Source organism: Schistocerca nitens, chromosome 1 (assembly GCF_023898315.1).
Source record: "Schistocerca nitens isolate TAMUIC-IGC-003100 chromosome 1, iqSchNite1.1, whole genome shotgun sequence".
Classification (NCBI taxonomy): Eukaryota; Metazoa; Arthropoda; class Insecta; order Orthoptera; family Acrididae; genus Schistocerca; species Schistocerca nitens.
In genome coordinates this window covers 1,062,607,187-1,062,627,010 of record NC_064614.1, presented here as the reverse complement: position 1 = coordinate 1,062,627,010, position 19,824 = coordinate 1,062,607,187, and the positions used below count along the sequence as shown (strand labels likewise).

Below are 19,824 nucleotides of genomic sequence, written 5' to 3'. Positions count from 1 at the left end.
GTGCTTAAGTCTGGAACCGTGCGACCACTACGGTTGCAGGTTTGAATCCTGTCTTGGGCATGGATGTGTGTGATGTCCTTAGGTTAGGTTTAAGTAGTTCTAAGCTCTAGGGAACTGATGACCTCAGATGTTAAGTCCAATAGTGCTCGGAGCCATTTGAGCCATGTCTGACTGCCACCAGTATTTGGGTATGTGCAGAGCACAGAACAGTGACACACCTGTTTCCCAAATCTGCTGTGATACCAACAGATCCCCTGTTGTTCGGTTGCTGGTGCAGAAGAGTGAGCCGATGGTCTGCTATGTGAGCATCTTCGGAAACTTGGTCAGGCACAATCACTACTAGCATCACAGCAAGACAATAATTGACTGAATTGCTGGGTCAGTAAGTTCACTTTAACTGACAGTGCATCATACTTGGCATGCGCACAGTTGTCAACTTGCCCGTCCACTGTGCATTTCCCATGCTGATGGGTGTAGGCGGCATCAAATCTTGTACTTTATCCACAAGGTCTGCCACTGCATACAAAGACATACCTGACTGGGATGCTATTATCACCTTGATGGGAGATGGCAAATGGCTACTCTATATAATCCATAGCAGTTTGTCCAGAATCATATCAGGGTTGATCTTACTCTGCAGGTGCAGCAAGTACTGTGATGGTCTGCGATCCCTAATGTCCTCTTGTGATAGAGACGTTCTTCTTGTGAAGCCAATAACCTTCTGCTTTACTCTGCCTTCAGCCAGTTAGATAAATAGCTATCAGATGGCATGGCAATTACATCCTGCACCTCAGTAATGTGCTGGTGGTTGAGCTGACTTACAACCAACGCAAGCTTCATTTCATCAGCAGTTATTCCAAGTAGAACAAGCTGGCTTCAACTTGTGTGAACTTGAGGGCCAGATTCCCAGATTGTGAGGCCAGAAAAGTGGCAGTCGCACTGCGAATCTTGACACTGAAGTGTGGCACTGCTGGGCTTCCCGTCATCTCACAAATCATACTCTATAGTATCACGTCGAATTCGTGCGTTACACAGATGTATCATATCAGGGTCTTCACTTTAGCCATTGAGCCATGATCTTGCTCATCTGGCTGGTAATCCTGTGAGATGTTATAATTAAATTGCATGAACAACATCTTGGTTATGTAGCAACAACAACTTTATTCACTGGTCAACATTAAATAATACAGTGAGACCCTCTGAGCACAGCAAAGGTGAATAGATGTCTTTGCGAGGAGAGAATGGAACTTCTCTGTTTATGTGTAGCTAGAATCACACAGACTTTAACTGTTCTCCATAGCATGGAGCATACATAATAAACAAAAATTTTTACAGGCCTATGAATAAACAGAAACATAGAGAATATATTAGAAACACAACACCTCTGGCAGCTGGCACAAAAACTGTTTATCACAGCATGAAGTTTGTACACATATGCGACACAACTCATGCACACCACACTGCACAAATAGTACTGACAGCAGCGGTTGCCACAACTTCATTTGCATTGGAAAATATAATTTTACAATTTATGTTTGTGCATTGCTAACACATTTACATTGTGTACTTCATTGTTTAGTGTAACACAAGTCTCTGAATTTCATACAAAAAAAATTCTTATCTAGCAAAACCATATTTTACGTGAACAAAACTTAATAAAAAATTATTGAATATGTGTGGACGAGGGTTGAATCCATTACAAGGAGAAAATTTTGCATAACAAATGTATGGCTAGTTCAATGTAGAAATTATGAACTTATGTCACAAGAATGTAAATTTCACAAAAGGCTATAATGTTACTGATCATTGGTGGAAATACTGAACACATCATCATGGGACAGAGTTTGTAAAATTGTTATTTTAAAACTGTTTTCGTACACTTACATGCATTGTGATTTGTAATGATTTCATTTTACTGTTTAGAAAATATAAATATACATGTTGCAGAGGCTATGGGGTCTTTTGTTGCTCACTTTTTTGTCATGTTTGGTCACTATGCAACTAAGTGGGTTGTATTTGATCTTTCAATTTATGTGGAAAAAGTGAAATTAAAAAGTTTTTAACTAAGTGCAACATCTTGGACCTCTTGTTTATGTTAACAAGGGTAAGTATTGATTTAAACTTGCAGTTACAAGTATTTCACTTTCCTTTTTTGTCAACTGAATGTGGCACTGTGATATAACTTTTAACTGAACATAAACCATCAACAGTGTGGTTTGATGTTAGAATAACACGAGGCATATTTAAAAACTAAGGTGTTTGGTCATAAAAAAATAAGCCCATGAGAAAAGGTTTTTATTGACAACAATATCTTACTGCATATCTACTTTACTTATCTGTACAATTGCCATTCTAACACCTGGAAATTGAACCGGCTGGTAGTGCCAGTCTTGAGTTAATCATCATTTTGAAACTGTTGTCCACCCAATCACTTTTCAAATGCAATAAGAAGAAATAGTTACTTGGTGCAAGGTCAGTACAGTATGGAGGATGTTCAAAAAGTTACCAATGAAGAACTTGAAAATCTCCTTGGTTTTGGCAGTGGTGTGAGGCATACATTGTCATGGAGGAGACAACAGTTTCCCATGTTGTCAGTTTTGGATCACATGTCTCTATGTGGTTAGCATTTCACAGTATACGTCAAAGGATGCCTTTTTCATCCTGAAAAAATGATAGCCATCATTTTTCAATTTGACAATGTGATTGCTTAAATTTTTGTGGTTTGGGTGAACTTGAAGGGTGCCATTGCACTGACTGTTGTTGTTGTGTCAATTCTGTGCTGGCATACGATATCCACATCTCGTCACCCAAAACAATGTGGGGAAAAAAAAAGTACCGCCTGCGTCTTGTGTATGAGTATAATGCTCCAGAAACTGTCAAGCACTATGCATTCTCTGCCCTTTGTGCTCAGCATTTTTGGAACTCACCTTGCACACAGTTTGTGATATCCACACTGTTCAGTGACAGCCCTGTAAACTGAAATTGGAGCAACATTTTGGAATTCATTAGCCTGACCACTAATTGTCAGTTCCCGATTACATTAAAGTTTTTGATTCACTTGATCAACACTGTGACTGATCCGACTATTGGACCTGCCACTCCACTGTTTGCCATGAACATTTGTGCAGCCAATCTGAAATTCTTGATACAATTTTCGGATTTGTTTGTCCCTCATTATTTCAGGTCCATGCATTAGGCACAGCTCATGACGGATTTCAGCACCTGAAGATTCTTTTGCCAGCAGAAATCTAATCATACCACACACTTCCCGATTTGTATGCTCAATGATTGTCTTGGCCATTGTGCTGCTCTCACTGACTGGCAAATGTTTACTGAGTTAAACCAACACTGAAGTAGTTTCCTAAAGAGTCACTAGATAGCACTGCATGCATGAAACTTCATTCAAGCCTACCATCAGTTAAATATTGGTCACCAGGCTTTAGTTTTGGAATATGCCTAATATTTATTTTTTATTATTTAGCATATGGGGAGGGAGCAGTAAAGTAATGTTGGACAGGATATGTTAAACAAAAATAAAAGTTGTTGTGACAGTGCCACGGCATTTACAGTGCCGCCATGACAGTACGCGCAAACGGCGATAGAGGCGCTGCGCAACTCGGCTGAGTGCGGGAGCGCCACCTAGCTATGAACGGCGCCGGCCGCACGTCACGGCACGGCAGTCGAATAAGCGATACTGAGTTGTTATCATGTAACCAGCTATTGTTTCTAAGTGAGTGTTTGAATATCCACGCAATTATTGGTGATTAAAGGTTATAACACTTTTTGGTGACGAGGATGGGATATCTACATCTACATCTACATTTATACTCCGCAAGCCACCCAACGGTGTGTGGCGGAGGGCACTTTACGTGCCACTGTCATTACCTCCCTTTTCTGTTCCAGTCGCGTATGGTTCGCGGGAAGAACGACTGTCTGAAAGCCTCCGTGCGCACTCGAATCTCTCTAATTTTACATTCGTGATATCCTCGGGAGGTATAAGTAGGGGAAAGCAATATATTCAATACCTCATCCAGAAATGCACGCTCTCGAAACCTGGCGAGCAAGCTACACCGCGATGCAGAGCGCCTCTCTTGCAGAGTCTGCCACTTCAGTTTGCTAAACATCTCCGTAACGCTATCACGGTTACCAAATAACCCTGTGACGAAACGCGCCACTCTTCTTTGGATCTTTTCTATCTCCTCCGTCAGCCCGATCTGGTACGGATCCCACACTGTTGAGCAATACTCAAGTATAGGCCGAACAAGTGTTTTGTAAGCCACCTCCTTTGTTGATCGACTACATTTTCTAAGGACTCTCCCAATGAATCTCAACCTGGTACCCGCCTTACCAACAATTAATTTTATATGATCATTCCACTTCAAATCGTTCCGCACGCATACCCCCAGATACTTTACAGAAGTAACTGCTACCAGTGTTTGTTCCGCTATCATATAATCATACAATAAAGGATCCTTCTTTCTATCTATTCGCAATACATTACATTTGTCTATGTTAAGGGTCAGTTGCCACTCCCTGCACCAAGTGCCTATCCGCTGCAGATCTTCCTGCATTTCGCTACAATTTTCTAATGCTGCAACTTTTCTGTATACTACAGCATCATCCGCAAAAAGCCGCATGGAACTTCCGACACTATCTACTAGGTCATTTATATATATTGTGAAAAGCAATGGTCCCATAACACTCCCCTGTGGCACGCCAGAGGTTACTTTAACGTCTGTAGACGTCTCTCCATTGATAACAACATGCTCTGTTCTGTTTACTAAAAACTCTTCAATCCAGCCACACAGCTGGTCTGATATTCCGTAGGCTCTTACTTTGTTTATCAGGCGACAGTGCGGAACTGTATCGAACGCCTTCTGGAAGTCAAGGAAAATAGCATCTACCTGGGAGCCTGTATCTAATATTTTCTGGGTCTCATGAACAAATAAAGCGAGTTGGGTCTCACACGATCGCTGTTTCCGGAATCCATGTTGGTTCCTACAGAGTAGATTCTGGGTTTCCAAAAACGACATGATACTCGAGCAAAAAACATTTTCTAAAATTCTACAACAGATCGACGTCAGAGATATAGGTCTATAGTTTTGCGCATCTGTTCGACGACCCTTCTTGAAGACTGGGACTACCTGTGCTCTTTTCCAATCATTTGGAACCTTCCATTCCTCTAGAGACTTGCGGTACACGGCTGTCAGAAGGGGGGCAAGTTCTTTCGCGTACTCTGTGTAGAAACGAATTGGTATCCCGTCAGGTCCAGTGGACTTCCCTCTGTTGAGTGATTCCAGTTGCTTTTCTATTCCTTGGACACTTATTTCGATGTCAGCCATTTTTTTGTTTGTACGAGGATTTAGAGAAGGAACTGCAGTGCGGTCTTCCTCTGTGAAACAGCTTTGGAAAAAGGTGTTTAGTATTTCAGCTTTACGCGTGTCATCCTCTGTTTCAATGCCATCATCATCCCGGAGTGTCTGGATATGCTGTTTCGAGCCACTTACTGATTTAACGTAAGACCAGAACTTCCTAGGATTTTCTGTTAAGTCGGTACATAGAATTTTACTGTGTTGTGGATTTGTGTGTTCATGACGGGGCAGACATGGAACAGCTTATGCAAGCACTCATTGAACAACAAACACAGATGACGGCTGCTATTCAGGCACAACAAAACACAGCTGACGGCTGCTATTCAGGCGTTGTCGACGTCGCTTACTCATCGTCTGTCTTCCTCTTCTCCGCCTCCATTCCCTCCTTACGACGAGGCCGCTGAAGACTGGGAGGATTATGAGAAGTGTTTGCGGCAACACTCCTTGGCTTTCGGCGTTGTCGACGCTCCTATGTGTAAGTCGTTATTTCTATCTTGGATTTCCCCACGGATCTATCAGCTGCTATCTCAGTTAGCCCCTCTGTGGGAACCTGCCTCTCTGTCCTTCCAAGAAATGTGTGACTTATTGTCTAACTATTACCGAAAAAACACCCATGTTGTTGCCGCCCGCGTGGCGTTCTACCGGTGTCGTAAACAGCCCCATCAATCTTACCGGGCTTGGGTGGTGGAACTACACGGTCTGAGTAGGAAATGTCAGTTTGTCACGGACACTCATCATGAGTCTTATGCTGATTCAATGGTTAGGGATGCTATTCTACGGCTTGCTCCTGATAAAGAAGTTTGGCAACGTGCCCTACAACTGCCAAACCCGTCGTTGTTGGAAGTTCTAAGCATCGCTCAATCCTTTGAAGTGTCTCACGTTGCTGGCGCGCAAATAGACGCGTGGTGTGATGTAGGCGCTGTACAGTCAACTTTCGACATGGACAATTTGCCTGTTTCACAGGAGAACGAAGATGAGGCGGCGGTTCACTCGCGTAAACAATGTCGCGTTGGGCGGCAATGCTCGCAGCGAAAACAGCAACCACAGAAGCAGGTTCGTTCCGCACTTCCTTCTTGTCCATGTTGTTTCGTACAGCATGACAGGGCCGCATGTCCAAAACGTTGGGCTACGTGTAATTCCTGTAGGAAAAAAGGCCACATTGCTTCTGTGTGTCAGTCCCCTAAAGTTCCTGTCGACGAGGACGAGGCATCAGACATGGATGTTAACTGTGTGCTTTCTCAAACAAATAAGTTGTTTGTTACTGTTCGTGTTCTGGATAAAGACATTCGCATGCAAGTGGACACTGGCTCTGCAGTAACTCTCATTAATTCTCGCACGTATCTGGAGTTGGGCTCCCCTCCCTTGTCTCCAGTTACGCGAAATCGGAGAATTTATAATAAACAGAAAATTCCTATCATTGGCCAGTTTGATGCTTCCACTGCCTACAAGTCTGTTGTTAGGCCGCTCACGTTTTATGTGGTGGATCATTCAGGCACTGAAAACCTGTTCAGTTATGCTTTCCAGTTGTTCGGGTTCTCCATTGATGATGATGTGCACCTCATATCTGAGGATATTCCGTATCAACAGCTGGATGGATTGTGTTCTGAATTTTCGTCCGTGTTCTCTGCTGCTCTGGGTCGTGCCAAGGATTTTGAAGCCCACATTACTCTTAAACCTACAGCTCGCCCTAAGTTTTTCCGGGGACGCCCAATTCCGGTGGCGTTGCGTGCACCTGTCAAGGCTGAGATAGACAGGTTAACAGCTTCAGGGATTCTCCTTCCTGTTACCTCCAGTGAATGGGCATCGCCCATCGTGGTGGTTTCTAAACCAAACGGGAGTCTGCGATTGTGTGGTGATTTTAAAGCCACTGTCAACGCTCAGAGCCTCATTGACACTTATCCTCTTCCTCGTCCTGAGGAGTTATTTACCAAACTCGCTGGGGGCCAGTTCTTTTCCAAACTTGACTTATCGGAGGCGTACCATCAGTTGCCGTTGGATGCTTCTTCCAAGGAATTTCTCGTCATCAACACTCCTTGTGGGTTGTATCAGTACCAGCGGTTACCATTTGGCGTCACTAGCGCGCCGGCCATTTTTCAGCGGTTTTTGGAACAGCTCACGGCTTCCGTTCCCGGCTTCATAAACTATCTGGATGACATTTTTGTCACGGGGGCCTCCACTGAGGAGCACCTTTGCAATTTGCGTTACCTGTTTTGGGTTTTGCATTCAGCTGGGTTGAGGTGCAATCTGGACAAGTCACAGTTCTTCCAACCCTCCATTGTGTATCTCGGTTTCCACTTGTCCCGTGAGGGTATACGTCCTCTACATCAGCACGTTGTGGCCATTAACGCTCTACCCCAGCCGTCTAAGGTCAAAGAACTTCAGGCGTTTCTAGGCAAGATTGCTTATTATCACAAATTCATTCCATCCGCGGTGGCAGTAGCTCATCCTCTGCACCAGCTGTTACGCAAAAACGTCCCTTTCTGTTGGTCCGACAAGTGTGAGCAGGCTTTTGTCCGCCTGAAGGCTCATTTGCAGTCGGCGCCTTGTCTTGCCACATTCCGTCCGGGTCAGCACTTGGTTCTGGCGACTGACGCGTCACAGTATGGCCTAGGAGCTGTTCTCGCCCATTGGTATGTGGATGGGTCGGAACGACCCATCGCCTATGCTTCCAAGACCCTCAACGATGCGCAATGGCGTTACTCTCAAATCGAAAAGGAAGCGCTCGCTATCATTTACGCTCTAAAAAAGTTCAGCGTTTTTTTGTATGGTTCTAAGTTTCACCTCATCACCGACCACAAGCCACTGGTCTCTCTGTTCAGCCCATCGGCGTCGCTTCCGGATAAGGCAGCTCACCACCTGCAATGTTGGGCCTTATACTTGTCTCGTTTTCACTATGAGATTCAGTATCGCCCCACGGCCCAACACGCCAATGCTGATGCATTGTCGCAATTGCCGATGGGCGGTTTTCGATCGTGATGAACTACTCTGTTTTCACATTGATGAGGAAGAACGTCGTGTGGTCGAGGGTTTTCCACTTACAGGTTCGCAGGTCGCGTCGGCTACTGCGCGGGACCCGGTCCTGCGTCAGGTGATCAGTTTTGTTCAACGGGGTTGGCCGGACAGGACCAAGGGCTGGGCATCGGATCCCCTTCGCAACTACCATGCCTTGTGCCTTCGTCTGTCTGTTCGTGATGGTGTTGTTCTTCTGGCCACAGATGGCGCATCTCCATGGGTCATGGTGCCAGCCTCTCGTCGCAGAGATGTTCTCAAACTGTTGCATGAAGGCCATTGGGGTATTTCTCGGACTAAGTCCCTGGCCCGCAGGCACGTTTATTGGCCCGGTATTGATTCGGACATCGCCCACATGGTTGCTGCGTGTGGTCAGTGTGCTCCACAACTGGCTGCACCTCGTACAATGCCCTCTCCGTGGCCTGATCCGGCGCAGCCATGGGAACGGGTGCACGCTGACTTTGCCGGCCCCTTCCTCGGTACTTATTGGCTACTGTTGATTGACGCCTTCTCGAAGTTTCCGTTTGTTGTCCGATGTCCGTCGCCCACCACTGCAGCGACGACGCTGGCTTTGTCCAAAATATTTGCGCTAGGAGGTCTTCCATCCACGATCATCACGGACAATGGCCCTCAGTTCTCTTCGCAGGCCTTCCGTGATTTTTGTACTGGACAAGGGATTCATCATGTTACAGCACCGCCCTTCCATCCACAATCGAATGGGGAGGTCGAGCACCTTGTCCGCACTTTCAAAAGCCAGATGAAAAAAAATTCCTTAGTGATTTTTCTACAGATGATGCTCTGCTGCAATTTCTGAGTTCTTATCACTTCACGCCTCTGGGTGATCGCAGCCCTGCTGAACTCTTGCATGGCTGCCAACCGCGCACTCTACTGCACCTGCTTCACCCTGTCAGGCCTTGTGCTGTGTCCTCTAGTGCGGGAAAATACTCGGTGGGCGCCGACGTGTGGGCACGAGGGTATGGATCTCGCCCTAAATGGATTCCAGGGGTGATCAAGGCTCTTCGCAGCCGCCAGCTTTGTGAAATACGTACGGACGACGGCATGGTTGTTCACCATTACGACCAGATGCGCCCACGAGTGGTGGCCACGCTGGTGCCACCGCCCCTTCCTTCTCCTCCACCAGCCCGAGATGCCAGTCCTGTCGCTGCTGCCGATCTACCGTACGTGTTGCTGCAGCCGACGTCGCTCCGGCTTCCGAGTACGCCGGAACCGGCCCCAGTCACGACGCCACCTTCTCCGGGACCCATCTCGCTGGAGCACACCCCCAGGTCCACGACACCTATGGATGCTGCTCTGGAGTTTTCCCCCATCATCTCGTCCAGGAGGCACGTTCCACGCACGAGCTTCTGTCCTGGACATTTTCGACCATACTCTCGTGTCTCTCCGCGGGATCTTCTCGGGGCCTCACAAGAGGCCATGGATGTCTCCGCACTGTCCATGGCTCCAAGGAAGTGAATGTTTTTTTTTTTTTTTCAAGGGGGGAAAAGTGTTGTGACAGTGCCACGACATTTACACTGCCGCCACGACAGCACGCGCAAACGGCAATAGAGGCGCTCCGCAACTCGGCTGAGCGCGGGAGCGCCACCTAGCTACGAACAGCACCGGCCGCACGTCACGGCACGGCAGTCGAATAAGAGATACTGAGTTGTTATCATGTAACCAGCTATTGTTTCTAAGTGAGTGTGTTTGAATATCCACACAATTATTGGTGATTAAAGGGCCCCAGAAAGTGTAATAAGACCACTAATGTTTTGAATATACAAAAACATTTTATCATGTGGAGTCAGCAGCCCTGTCAGATTAATCACTGACAATGCTGTTATCTACGGGAAAGTATTTTAAGGACATTCAGAAAGATTTGAGCATAATTTCTTTTTAGCATAATGAATGGCAGCTCTAATTAAGTGTGAATAAATCCAAGCCACCATCAAAAAAGAAAAGAAGAAAAAGAACGTAGTATGATTAGTAGTACACTTCAGGAACCCACACATAATTTAAATATTTAGCAGCAGTACTACGAAACAATATGAAACGAAATGAATGTGTGAAATGAGTAGACAGGAAGACAAATGAACAATTTATTTTTGTTGAAAGGTTCTTTGGAAAGTGCAGTACATGTGTACAGGACATTACTTACTGGATGCTACTGTGACAAATTCTCGAGTACTGTTCCTGCATTTTGGGAGTCATTATCAGTAGGTGTGGCACAGACATTGAGCAAAATCAGAAACACCCTACTAGGATCATAACATGTCAGTATAGCAATTACCAAAGATAATAGAGATGCTCAGAGATTCAAATGGAATTTTTTAAGGGATAACAAACACTGCTCTCATGAAACCCCATTGAATAAATTTAGAGAACCAGAGGTCAAGGATGACTGTACAACATTTCTGTTGCCACCCATACACATCTTATCTATGGGTCACAAAAGTAAAATAAGAGAGATTAGAGCATGTAAGGAGGCATAGAGACATTCATCTTTGCCCTTGCTCAATATGTGAACTGAACCGGACAGAAAATCAATAATATTGCACAAGTGCTCTACGTTGTTCACATTTCTAGAACTGTGTAACATACCTTAACTCTGTTTTCACCAAATGAATTATGATAAAGTCTTCACTAAACAATGTGTAGTCTCTTGTCACTTACAGAGATATTGATATCAACTTCACTTTGTGAAATGTAGCTGTAGTAAGTTCTGCTACTAGTACTGTAATTGTAAAAGAGACAAGTTCATTGGCATTTCACTCTTCAAAATCTGCCCACTAATTTCACAATAATTACTATACTCCAAAGTTAGAATGGAAAATTCAGGATGGAGTGTAACAATATTATGAACCATATAGCAGAGATGCTGAGTTGCATACAGGCACAACAAAAAGACTGTTGGAAATGAGCTTTTGGCCAACAAGGCCTTTACCAAAGTAGACAACGTGTGTACACACACACACAAACACACACACACACACACACACAAAAATATGCAACTCACACATACACACACGAACATAGTCTCAGTGTGTGTGTTCTCAATTTTTGTGCTTGTTGGCCAAAAGCTCGCCTTCTGACAGTCTTTTTGTTGTGCCTATCTGTGGCTCAGCATCTCCACTGTATGATGAGTAGCAACTATCCTTTTCGTAATATTGTTATATTCCAAACTTACAACTTATTTGTTTTGAACATGATATTCATTGCTGTATTATACAAAAGTTCATTATTTCATGTCCAAATATGCTAAGGAGGAAACAGAGTGTTGCACCATTGCGATACTGGTATAACGGGGGCACAGAGGAAATGTACCTTTCGTCCTGTCTGTGGTTGTTCACATGTGATGAGTGCTGCATAGTTTGAAAAAATAAATGTATTTTACAAGCCAAGAGAAACAAGATATGCTACATCTTTACACAGAATACAGAAGGAACGTGAAGAGAACAATTGAGTTGTACGCACAAAAGTATCCTGACACATGGTGTTCAATACAATGACAATTCAACAAATGTGCAAAAAATTGCTATTGGAAGAGCACCAGAATATTACAGAGAGGGTAAGAAGCCCACTGGCAATGAGTGAAATGAACAAAATATATGTTCTGGCAGCTGCTGCTTATAATCCACACGTTAGCTCCAGAGAAGTTGTGTCTCTGGAGCAAGTCAGCCCATTATTGTTAAAATTTTGCACATAAATAGCTTCCAACCATATTATGTGTCACATCAGTGTGACTGCAGGAAACACATGGAATTCCATTGCATTTGTTCTGATGCAACATTAGGACAACAGGTTCTTTCTTTAAAATATTTTCTTAAAGCCATCTTTACAAATTATAGATGAATGTAAGAAATGTGCATTATTGGGCCACTGAGAATCCACACTGGTTGAGAGAGGTAGAACTTCAGAGGCAATGAAGTGTGAATGTTTTGTGTAGAATTATTGGACACTACATGATTGGTCTTTACCTTTGATTGGTCTTTACCTTATTCTAGAAAACTTAACAGGTGAAACGAATGCACAATTTCTTCCAGAAGTGCTACCAGCTCTCTTGAAAAAACTACCACTTGAAATATGTAGATATATGTGGTACCAGTCCAATGGGTGCCCAGCTCACTACTAACTTGAGACTAGAAAGCACTCACCCAGATCTTTCCTGATTTCTGGGCACGATGTGAAGGCAGTATCAGTTGATATGCATGTTCACCTGATTTAAAGCCATTGGACTTTTTTCTCTGGAGTAAACACAAAGATGAAGTCTATGCACAAGTTCTGATGACCTAATAGGATTTAAAACATTGCATATTGCAGCATGTGCAACAAAATCAAAGGAATCTGTTCAGACTGTCTGGAAGTCCTTGCACTAGTGATTGAAAACACGAATTGCAGTAGACTATAGACATTTTGAGCACTTAATCACAGAAAAAGAATTTTAAGAAAATGTTTATGAGTACATCCTTCTTTTATTTTCCTTATGTTACTGTTGCTGATGTAATTTTGATATATAAGTGTTTATCTTGACATGAAATTCATGATGTGAAGCTGTTATTTGACAGTTGGTGTGTAGCCTAGTGTCATTAGTATCTGCTTTAAATTAGACTTTTCCCCACTATTCTAACTAGACCCTCTTAGCCACATCATGTTAGTGTGTCCATTCAGTCTGACTTTCAATTAGATAAGTCCTAAGTTTTAAATGTTGTAATTTTTCATATTTTGAAGAGTGAAATGCCATTAAATTCATCTTTTTCTTTTTTCTTTTTATTTATTCTTTTCAAACTATGATAATAGCTGGAAAAATTACTACTATAGTTTCATTTGAAAAAGCTAAGCTGATACTGTTATCTGTGTAATTGACATAGCTATGAAACAAGACTATACACCAACACGGGGAGTTTGTTGCTGTGTCATCCAAACAAGACACAGCCACATCAAAAGCACCACAGGCACAAAGACATGAGGTGGTACCAGTGCCATAGAGACTTGCCGCTTGCACCAGTTCCGCCAGTGCCACAGGCGGCGCCACGGATGAAATTATCATTTTCGCCCCGGTCAACTGCTGGCCAAGTACAATCTGCCAATGACTGGACGACAACAATAGAAGACTACTCAGAAGTTAAAAGAGCAGCTCTCATCCACTTGGTTATATGTCATTGTCCAGGGCTGACTAAGACAGGGAACATCATTTAGCAAACTCTTAGAAGTGAACAGGCAGTTGTTGTAAAATGCATTTGCTATGCCTTGTGAAGTCTACCTGTGATTATTTGCACTTAGCCATTGAGGGCCTTTTTTGTGTTATATTACATGCAGTGTTGCAGACTTAACATTCAACAACTCAACCTTCTTAACTCATTTGTGTGACTTTGCTACTAATTTGTTGGAGTGTTGCTGAACTTCGTGCTCCTATCCTTTTACCTCCTCCTGGGGCACAGCTGTGTATGGACTTTGCACGAACTTTTCAAACGCCCCTCGTATAATTTATTACGTTATGTTTAGGTGTTTACCTACACCAATTTTTGAAAATGTTTCATGGACTTAATAATTATGACGCTGCTCATTCTTTGTATTTACCAAATACGTTCAGTTAGTGGGTAGCTGTTGTCACAACAGTACTCATTTGAGAACACAAACATTTCTAGCACTGATTGTCATGAACAACACACACACACACACACACACACACACACACACACACACACAAAATAGCAAGGATTTGGTTATTATTTTATTATTTGGTGGTCTCTGGAATTCCTACATTCCATTGGTGAATAATACTGGCCATAAGAAGACAACTTCTATAAAAATTAGTCAAATGAAAGAAAATCCATTCAGCAAGAGGAGTCAAGGAGGATTAATTATTTCAAAAGCATTCTCCACCAATGTTTTGAAATTTATCCAATGGCAGAAGAGACTTCTCGCTATGGGAGAGGAGGCACCACAGTCACATTCAGCTAAGCTCATCTTCATCTGTTGTAATGTGACGTAATTTACGGCTTACTTGAAATCAACAAAAACATGAAACTATGATTTTGTAATGAAAAATTTTTGATAATATAATGTAACTGGGTAGACAAAAAATCTACTCACCAAGCGGTGGCAGAATATACACATAAAAGAAGCATATAATTAGGCAAGCTTTTGGAGCCAGTGGCTCCTCCTTCAGGCAGAAGGTTTGAAGGGGAAGGAAGAGGGGTGAAGGAAAGGGACGGGAGAGGTCTAGGAAAAGGGGTGGATTTGGGAAAAGTCACCCAGAACCACAGATCAGGGGAGCTGTATCAGACGGGATGAGAAGGAAAGACTGACTGTTGGAGACTGGGCAGTCTCATGGAAAGTGGGAAAAAAATAGTGTACTCAAGTGATTTTCATTCTAGAAAATGATTTAAAAGTCCATGTTACACAGGTTTTTAACAATGTAGGGACTGAAACTTTTTTATGACTACTTACAAGTCACCATTCATCCCTCGGAATATCATAAATACTTAAAAGCGCCCCCCCTCCCCCCCCCCCCCAGTTTGTGCCCTCCCCTCCAAACTATGACTCAGGCACTCTTGTGTGAGTGTCATATGGAGAACTACTAGCACAAATCATGCTTACAATAAAAAATTTCTCAGCTTCTAACTCTCTTCAACTGACACAAAGTGAGCTATGTATTTCTGCTTCTCTCCATTTCTGGTGTAGGATGAACTTTCATATCACTAACTTAACTTACTACTATTGATTAGTAAGAAAGAAATCTCTGTCATATTTTTCTTAATATTTATTTCCCTAAAAGAAAAATACCAAATAAATAATTTGGAAAGTAGTAGGCTCCTTTAGGCTTACTGTTCTGTGTGTCAAATAAACTGAAAAATTTTTTTAAACAATAGAGAACATCTTAAATGGATACAAGTTTAAGACATTTTTCAGTGTGCTATACTTCCTCCCACACTGACAGAATTCTTATGAAAATATAATACAATAACAAAATTTTGGGCGTTAGCAATAAATAAGGTAATAATCATTAGCAGAAATGTGTGTTTTAAATGACACAACAGGGATAAGTTGTCATAAAAAACAATATTCAGTGTTAACTAGTAATGAACATACCTTATTGTTCAAGCAGTCTTGTATATACTTCTTATGTCGCTGGGTACCAAAGTCATTAACTGCTCTCAGGAATGCCGTAAGTTCTCTTGGGTAAATTAAAGCAAGTGAAGCATCATACTGACCGAGTGTTGAAGTTAATGCATTTACCTGAAAACAGTATAAAATTTCATATCAATTAGTGTGCACAACAATGTGCTACAATAGCTCACACAAATAACATATGATGGCTCAAGACAGCACCTTGTGTTATTCAGTACAGCAAGGGAACAATCAACATCCTAGTACAATGAAGCAAAAAGTTGTAAAAAGATCACAAAATTTTAGTATCCATCTGCAGTAAAATTTATATGAGACAGTAGTATTTACAATTTAAGTAAAGAATAACCATGGCACCTCATTTTTTATCATTTTTTATTTTTATTTATTTACTTATTTTTTGTACTTTCAGTTACATAGTTTTCTTGCAAACTTAAATCTCTAAGGGAAATCTGGGCTGAATAGCAACACTATGAAAGGATAGACTGCTATTCCCGACATAGAGGAGGCTTGAGTGATGACAGGCACAATGAAAAATGTTGCTAGATACTGTTCAGCTATCAGACTAAGTCCTTCATCAGACATAAACAACAAAACTCACATGGATTAAACAAAAGCACAACTCACAAACACATGGCCACTGTCATCTCTGGGCATCCCTCCCCCACTCCGGCACAGCCTCTCAATGCTGCACTGCACTCACTATCTTGTTTCTACACAAGTCCATGCTCCCAGTCCTCACCCCACATCTCTGTAACACCACTAACCACCCCAGCAAAGATTACTGCTCACATCAGATGCAGTCGCAGTGGGATGTTAGTGCCCGGAGATAACAGTGGCCCTGTGTGTATTGAGTTGTGCTTGTGTGATGGTGTGACACTTTTGACGTCTACGCCTGATGAAAGACTTAGTCCGACTGCTAAGCACACCCTTTATGTTGTCTTTTCATATTGTTGCTAAACTTATATTTTAATACATTGACAGTTTTACCTAAATCATACATGTAGTGAATACAGACTTGTGAATGATAGTAACAAAGATTATTGTCACTTTAAAGAATCATAAAGCAACAGAAGTATATTATCTACTCAAAAGTATCCAGACAGCTAGTAGTGGACAACAATATAGATTGCGTTCACCCTTTACTTTTATTACAGCTTAAACTCTGCTGGGAACACTTTCATGAGGTAACTGAATGTCTGGGCAGGAATGGCAGCCCATTCTTCCTCAAGAGCGAAAACTAGAGTGTGTAGAGATGTTGACAGCTATGGTCCAGAGTGAAATTTATGTTCTAATTCATCCCAAAGGTGTTCTAATGTGTTCAGATTGGAACTCTGTACAGGCCAGTCCATTTCAAGAGTTTATTGTCCACACACCACTGTCTCATAAAGGTTGCTTTATCATTTTTTAATTGTGCCTCTACTGTACTCAATGCTGTGTTTTCTTAAGCTCAATAAGGGGATCACACCCTAAACATGAAAAACAGCTGCATACCGTAACACCACCATCTCAGCACTTTATTATTGGCACTACACATGATGGCAGATAACATTCTCCAGGCATTTGCTAAACCCAAATCCTCCAATCAGGCTGCCCCAGGGCATAGCATGTTTCATCACTCCAAATTACTCGTTTCGAGTCATCCACTGTCTACTGGTGTTGCTCTTTACATCCCTTCAAGCTCCACTTAGCACTGACTACAGAAATGTGTGGTTTATGAGAAGCTGCTAGACCACTCTTTTTAACTCCCTATGCATAATCATTGTGCTAGGTGGACTGTTAATAGTACTTTGGAACTCATGACTGATTCCTTCTGCAGGTTTCATGTGATTTTTTCCAATCACCTACCACAATGCTTGACAGTCTTTCTCCCACACATATATTGCAAAATGGCCATGACAGTAAAACCAGAAAAAACTGAGCTCATACAGATGATTACAGATATTCTCCTAGCATACCACTTACTAACTGAACAGAAAGAAAAAAGGGGGGGGGGAGTGACAGGGGTACCCAAAATACCTTCATCACATACCATAAGGTGGTTCATGGAGAGTAAATGCATTGCCACCAAATTTCACTCCACAGGAAATAAAATATTTCAAGCAATGAATAATGTTTTAGTGTAGCAATGAATAATGTTTTTGTGTAGCAAAATTCCAAATCCATCCCACATTAATAAATTCAATTTTAATAGTACATCTGAGACTTTAGTGGCATGAGAACGACATAGTAATTGTATCAGTAAACATTATTGTCCAAAACCCACTTCTTATTCCTTCTCTCTTTCTAACACACATGCACACACAAACACACACACACACACACACACACACACAGAGAGAGAGAGAGAGAGAGAGAGAGAGAGAGGGGGGGGGGGGAAGAAAGAAAGAGAGAGGGGGGGGCAAGAAAGAGAGAGAGGGGGGGGGGGAAGAAAGAGAGAGAGAGAGAGAGAGAGAGAGAGAGAGAGAGAGAGAGAGTGGGGAGGAGACTACACAAAATTTGTCTTACCTTCACATTATTATGAAAATCCTTTGGTGAGATAAGGTTCTTGGCCTGCAGATACCTGATACGCTTCATAGTTAATCTATGTTGTTCATCAGGACTTGGTGTTAGTGAGGGCTGAAGGAAGAGTGGATCTGACTCCATCACACTCCAAATTTTTGCCTGAAATTATAACAAGCACATTTTAGACTAAAATAGTAAAATAAAATATATGTTAGTGACAAAAATACATGCTCGATTTTGGTAAATACCTGGAAGAAAACATGAACAATGCTGTCACAAATTAAAATTGATGACCATTAACTTTATTGAGCAGAATTTTCACTGGCTACATTAGAATATATCTGTAGTTTATGCAAAATATGTAATACTAAATATATTATACTCCGAAATATATAATACTAAATTCCATTTATAGAAAATACGCTTCAATGTCATTAGAATTCAAATGAACTGTAATACACACTTTCTGATTACACCACAGCAGTTACAGGCCTGAGAAACTCCTCCAAAACAGAGAACAACATCTATAACCAACACAGTTGCTACAATGCAGAATCAAACATTGGAAAATCCACCACAAAATAACAACCACATAGACCAGGTGTGACCACACACACACACACACACACACACACACACACACACACTGTCCTCTCGGGGCTTTAAGGCTCGATGTGGTGAGCAGTGATCTCAGATAACATGGCAGGGGCATGGGAAGATGCTGTAATGCTGCCTGTGCAAGGGTACAAAGGCATGGTAGGATCAGAATCGGGTATTGTTAGGTGTAGCATTGTGAGTCTGCACTGGGGAGTGGGGGGGGGGGGGGCGGTAAGGAGAGAGGAGAAAAGTGGAAAGAACTATGTAGGCACATTCAGGGAATAGAAGGCATGTGTGGGACTGGAGTGGGAGGAAGGAATGGGAAAGAGGCAGGTGGGGACAGAGAATAGTGAAGGTTGAGGCCAGGGGGTTATGTGAATGAAAGATATGTTGCAGGAAGTGTTCCCCTCTGGTGGAATTCCGGAAAGCTTGAGTTAGTGGGAAAATTCCAGATGGTATAGGCTGTGAAGCAGTCAGTGACGTCAAGCACACCACGCTGGATGGCATTCTTAGTAAATGTGGAGTCCAGCTGTCTCTTGGTCATAGTTTCAAATAGGACATTCATGCAGACAGACAGCTTACGACAAGTACTAGTCATTCCCACAAAGAATGACACACTACGGTTGCAGTGAAGTTGGCATACCACATGGCTGCTTTCAGCAGTAGCCCTGCCTTTGATGAGGTAGGAAATGCCTGTGACAGGGCTGGAATAGGATATATGGACAGATCTTGCACCTAGGTTTCTAGGGATATGAGCAAGGGGTTGAGAGGAAGGATTGAGTAGGGATGGACAAGGATATTACATAGTTTTGGAGAGCAGAGGAATACCACCACGGGAGGGAAGGGGAGGATAGTGGTTAGGATAGTCCTCATTTTATGGCACGGGTGAGAGGTAGTAGAAACCATGGCAGAGAAAGTGATTCATTTACGCCAGTCTTGAGCAGTTCTGAGACACAAAGGGGTACTTTCCTGTGAGTCAGTGGATATATGGAGTATGGTAGGTTACTGAGGAAGCAGAGTGTGGGTGATCTGTTTCTGGACAATGCAGGGAGGCTATTTCTGGCTGTGAAAGCCTCACTGAGATCATCGGTATATTTGGAAAGTGACTGTTTGTCACTTCAAATGTGAAGTCAGGACGTATGGAAGGGACTTCTTGGTGTGGAGTAGATGACAGCTGTCAAATTGGAGATATTGTTAATGTTTGGTGGGTTTGACA

At 42.6% G+C, this 19,824-nt stretch overlaps 1 protein-coding gene across 8 annotated transcripts in view; it reads right to left on the bottom strand.

Moving 5' to 3' along the window:
• LOC126197937 (peroxisomal acyl-coenzyme A oxidase 3-like) overlaps positions 1 to 19,824 on the bottom strand; it is a 95,642-nt gene that overhangs the window by 61,212 nt on the left and 14,606 nt on the right. For all 8 annotated transcript variants that reach the window (XM_049934680.1, XM_049934684.1, XM_049934677.1 and 5 more), the window contains exons 3-4: positions 18,015 to 18,170; positions 15,471 to 15,617 (exon numbers count right to left, since the gene is read on the bottom strand). In XM_049934680.1, coding sequence (XP_049790637.1) covers positions 15,471 to 15,617; positions 18,015 to 18,170 — 303 coding nt within the window. The remainder of the gene's footprint in view (positions 1 to 15,470; positions 15,618 to 18,014; positions 18,171 to 19,824) is intronic.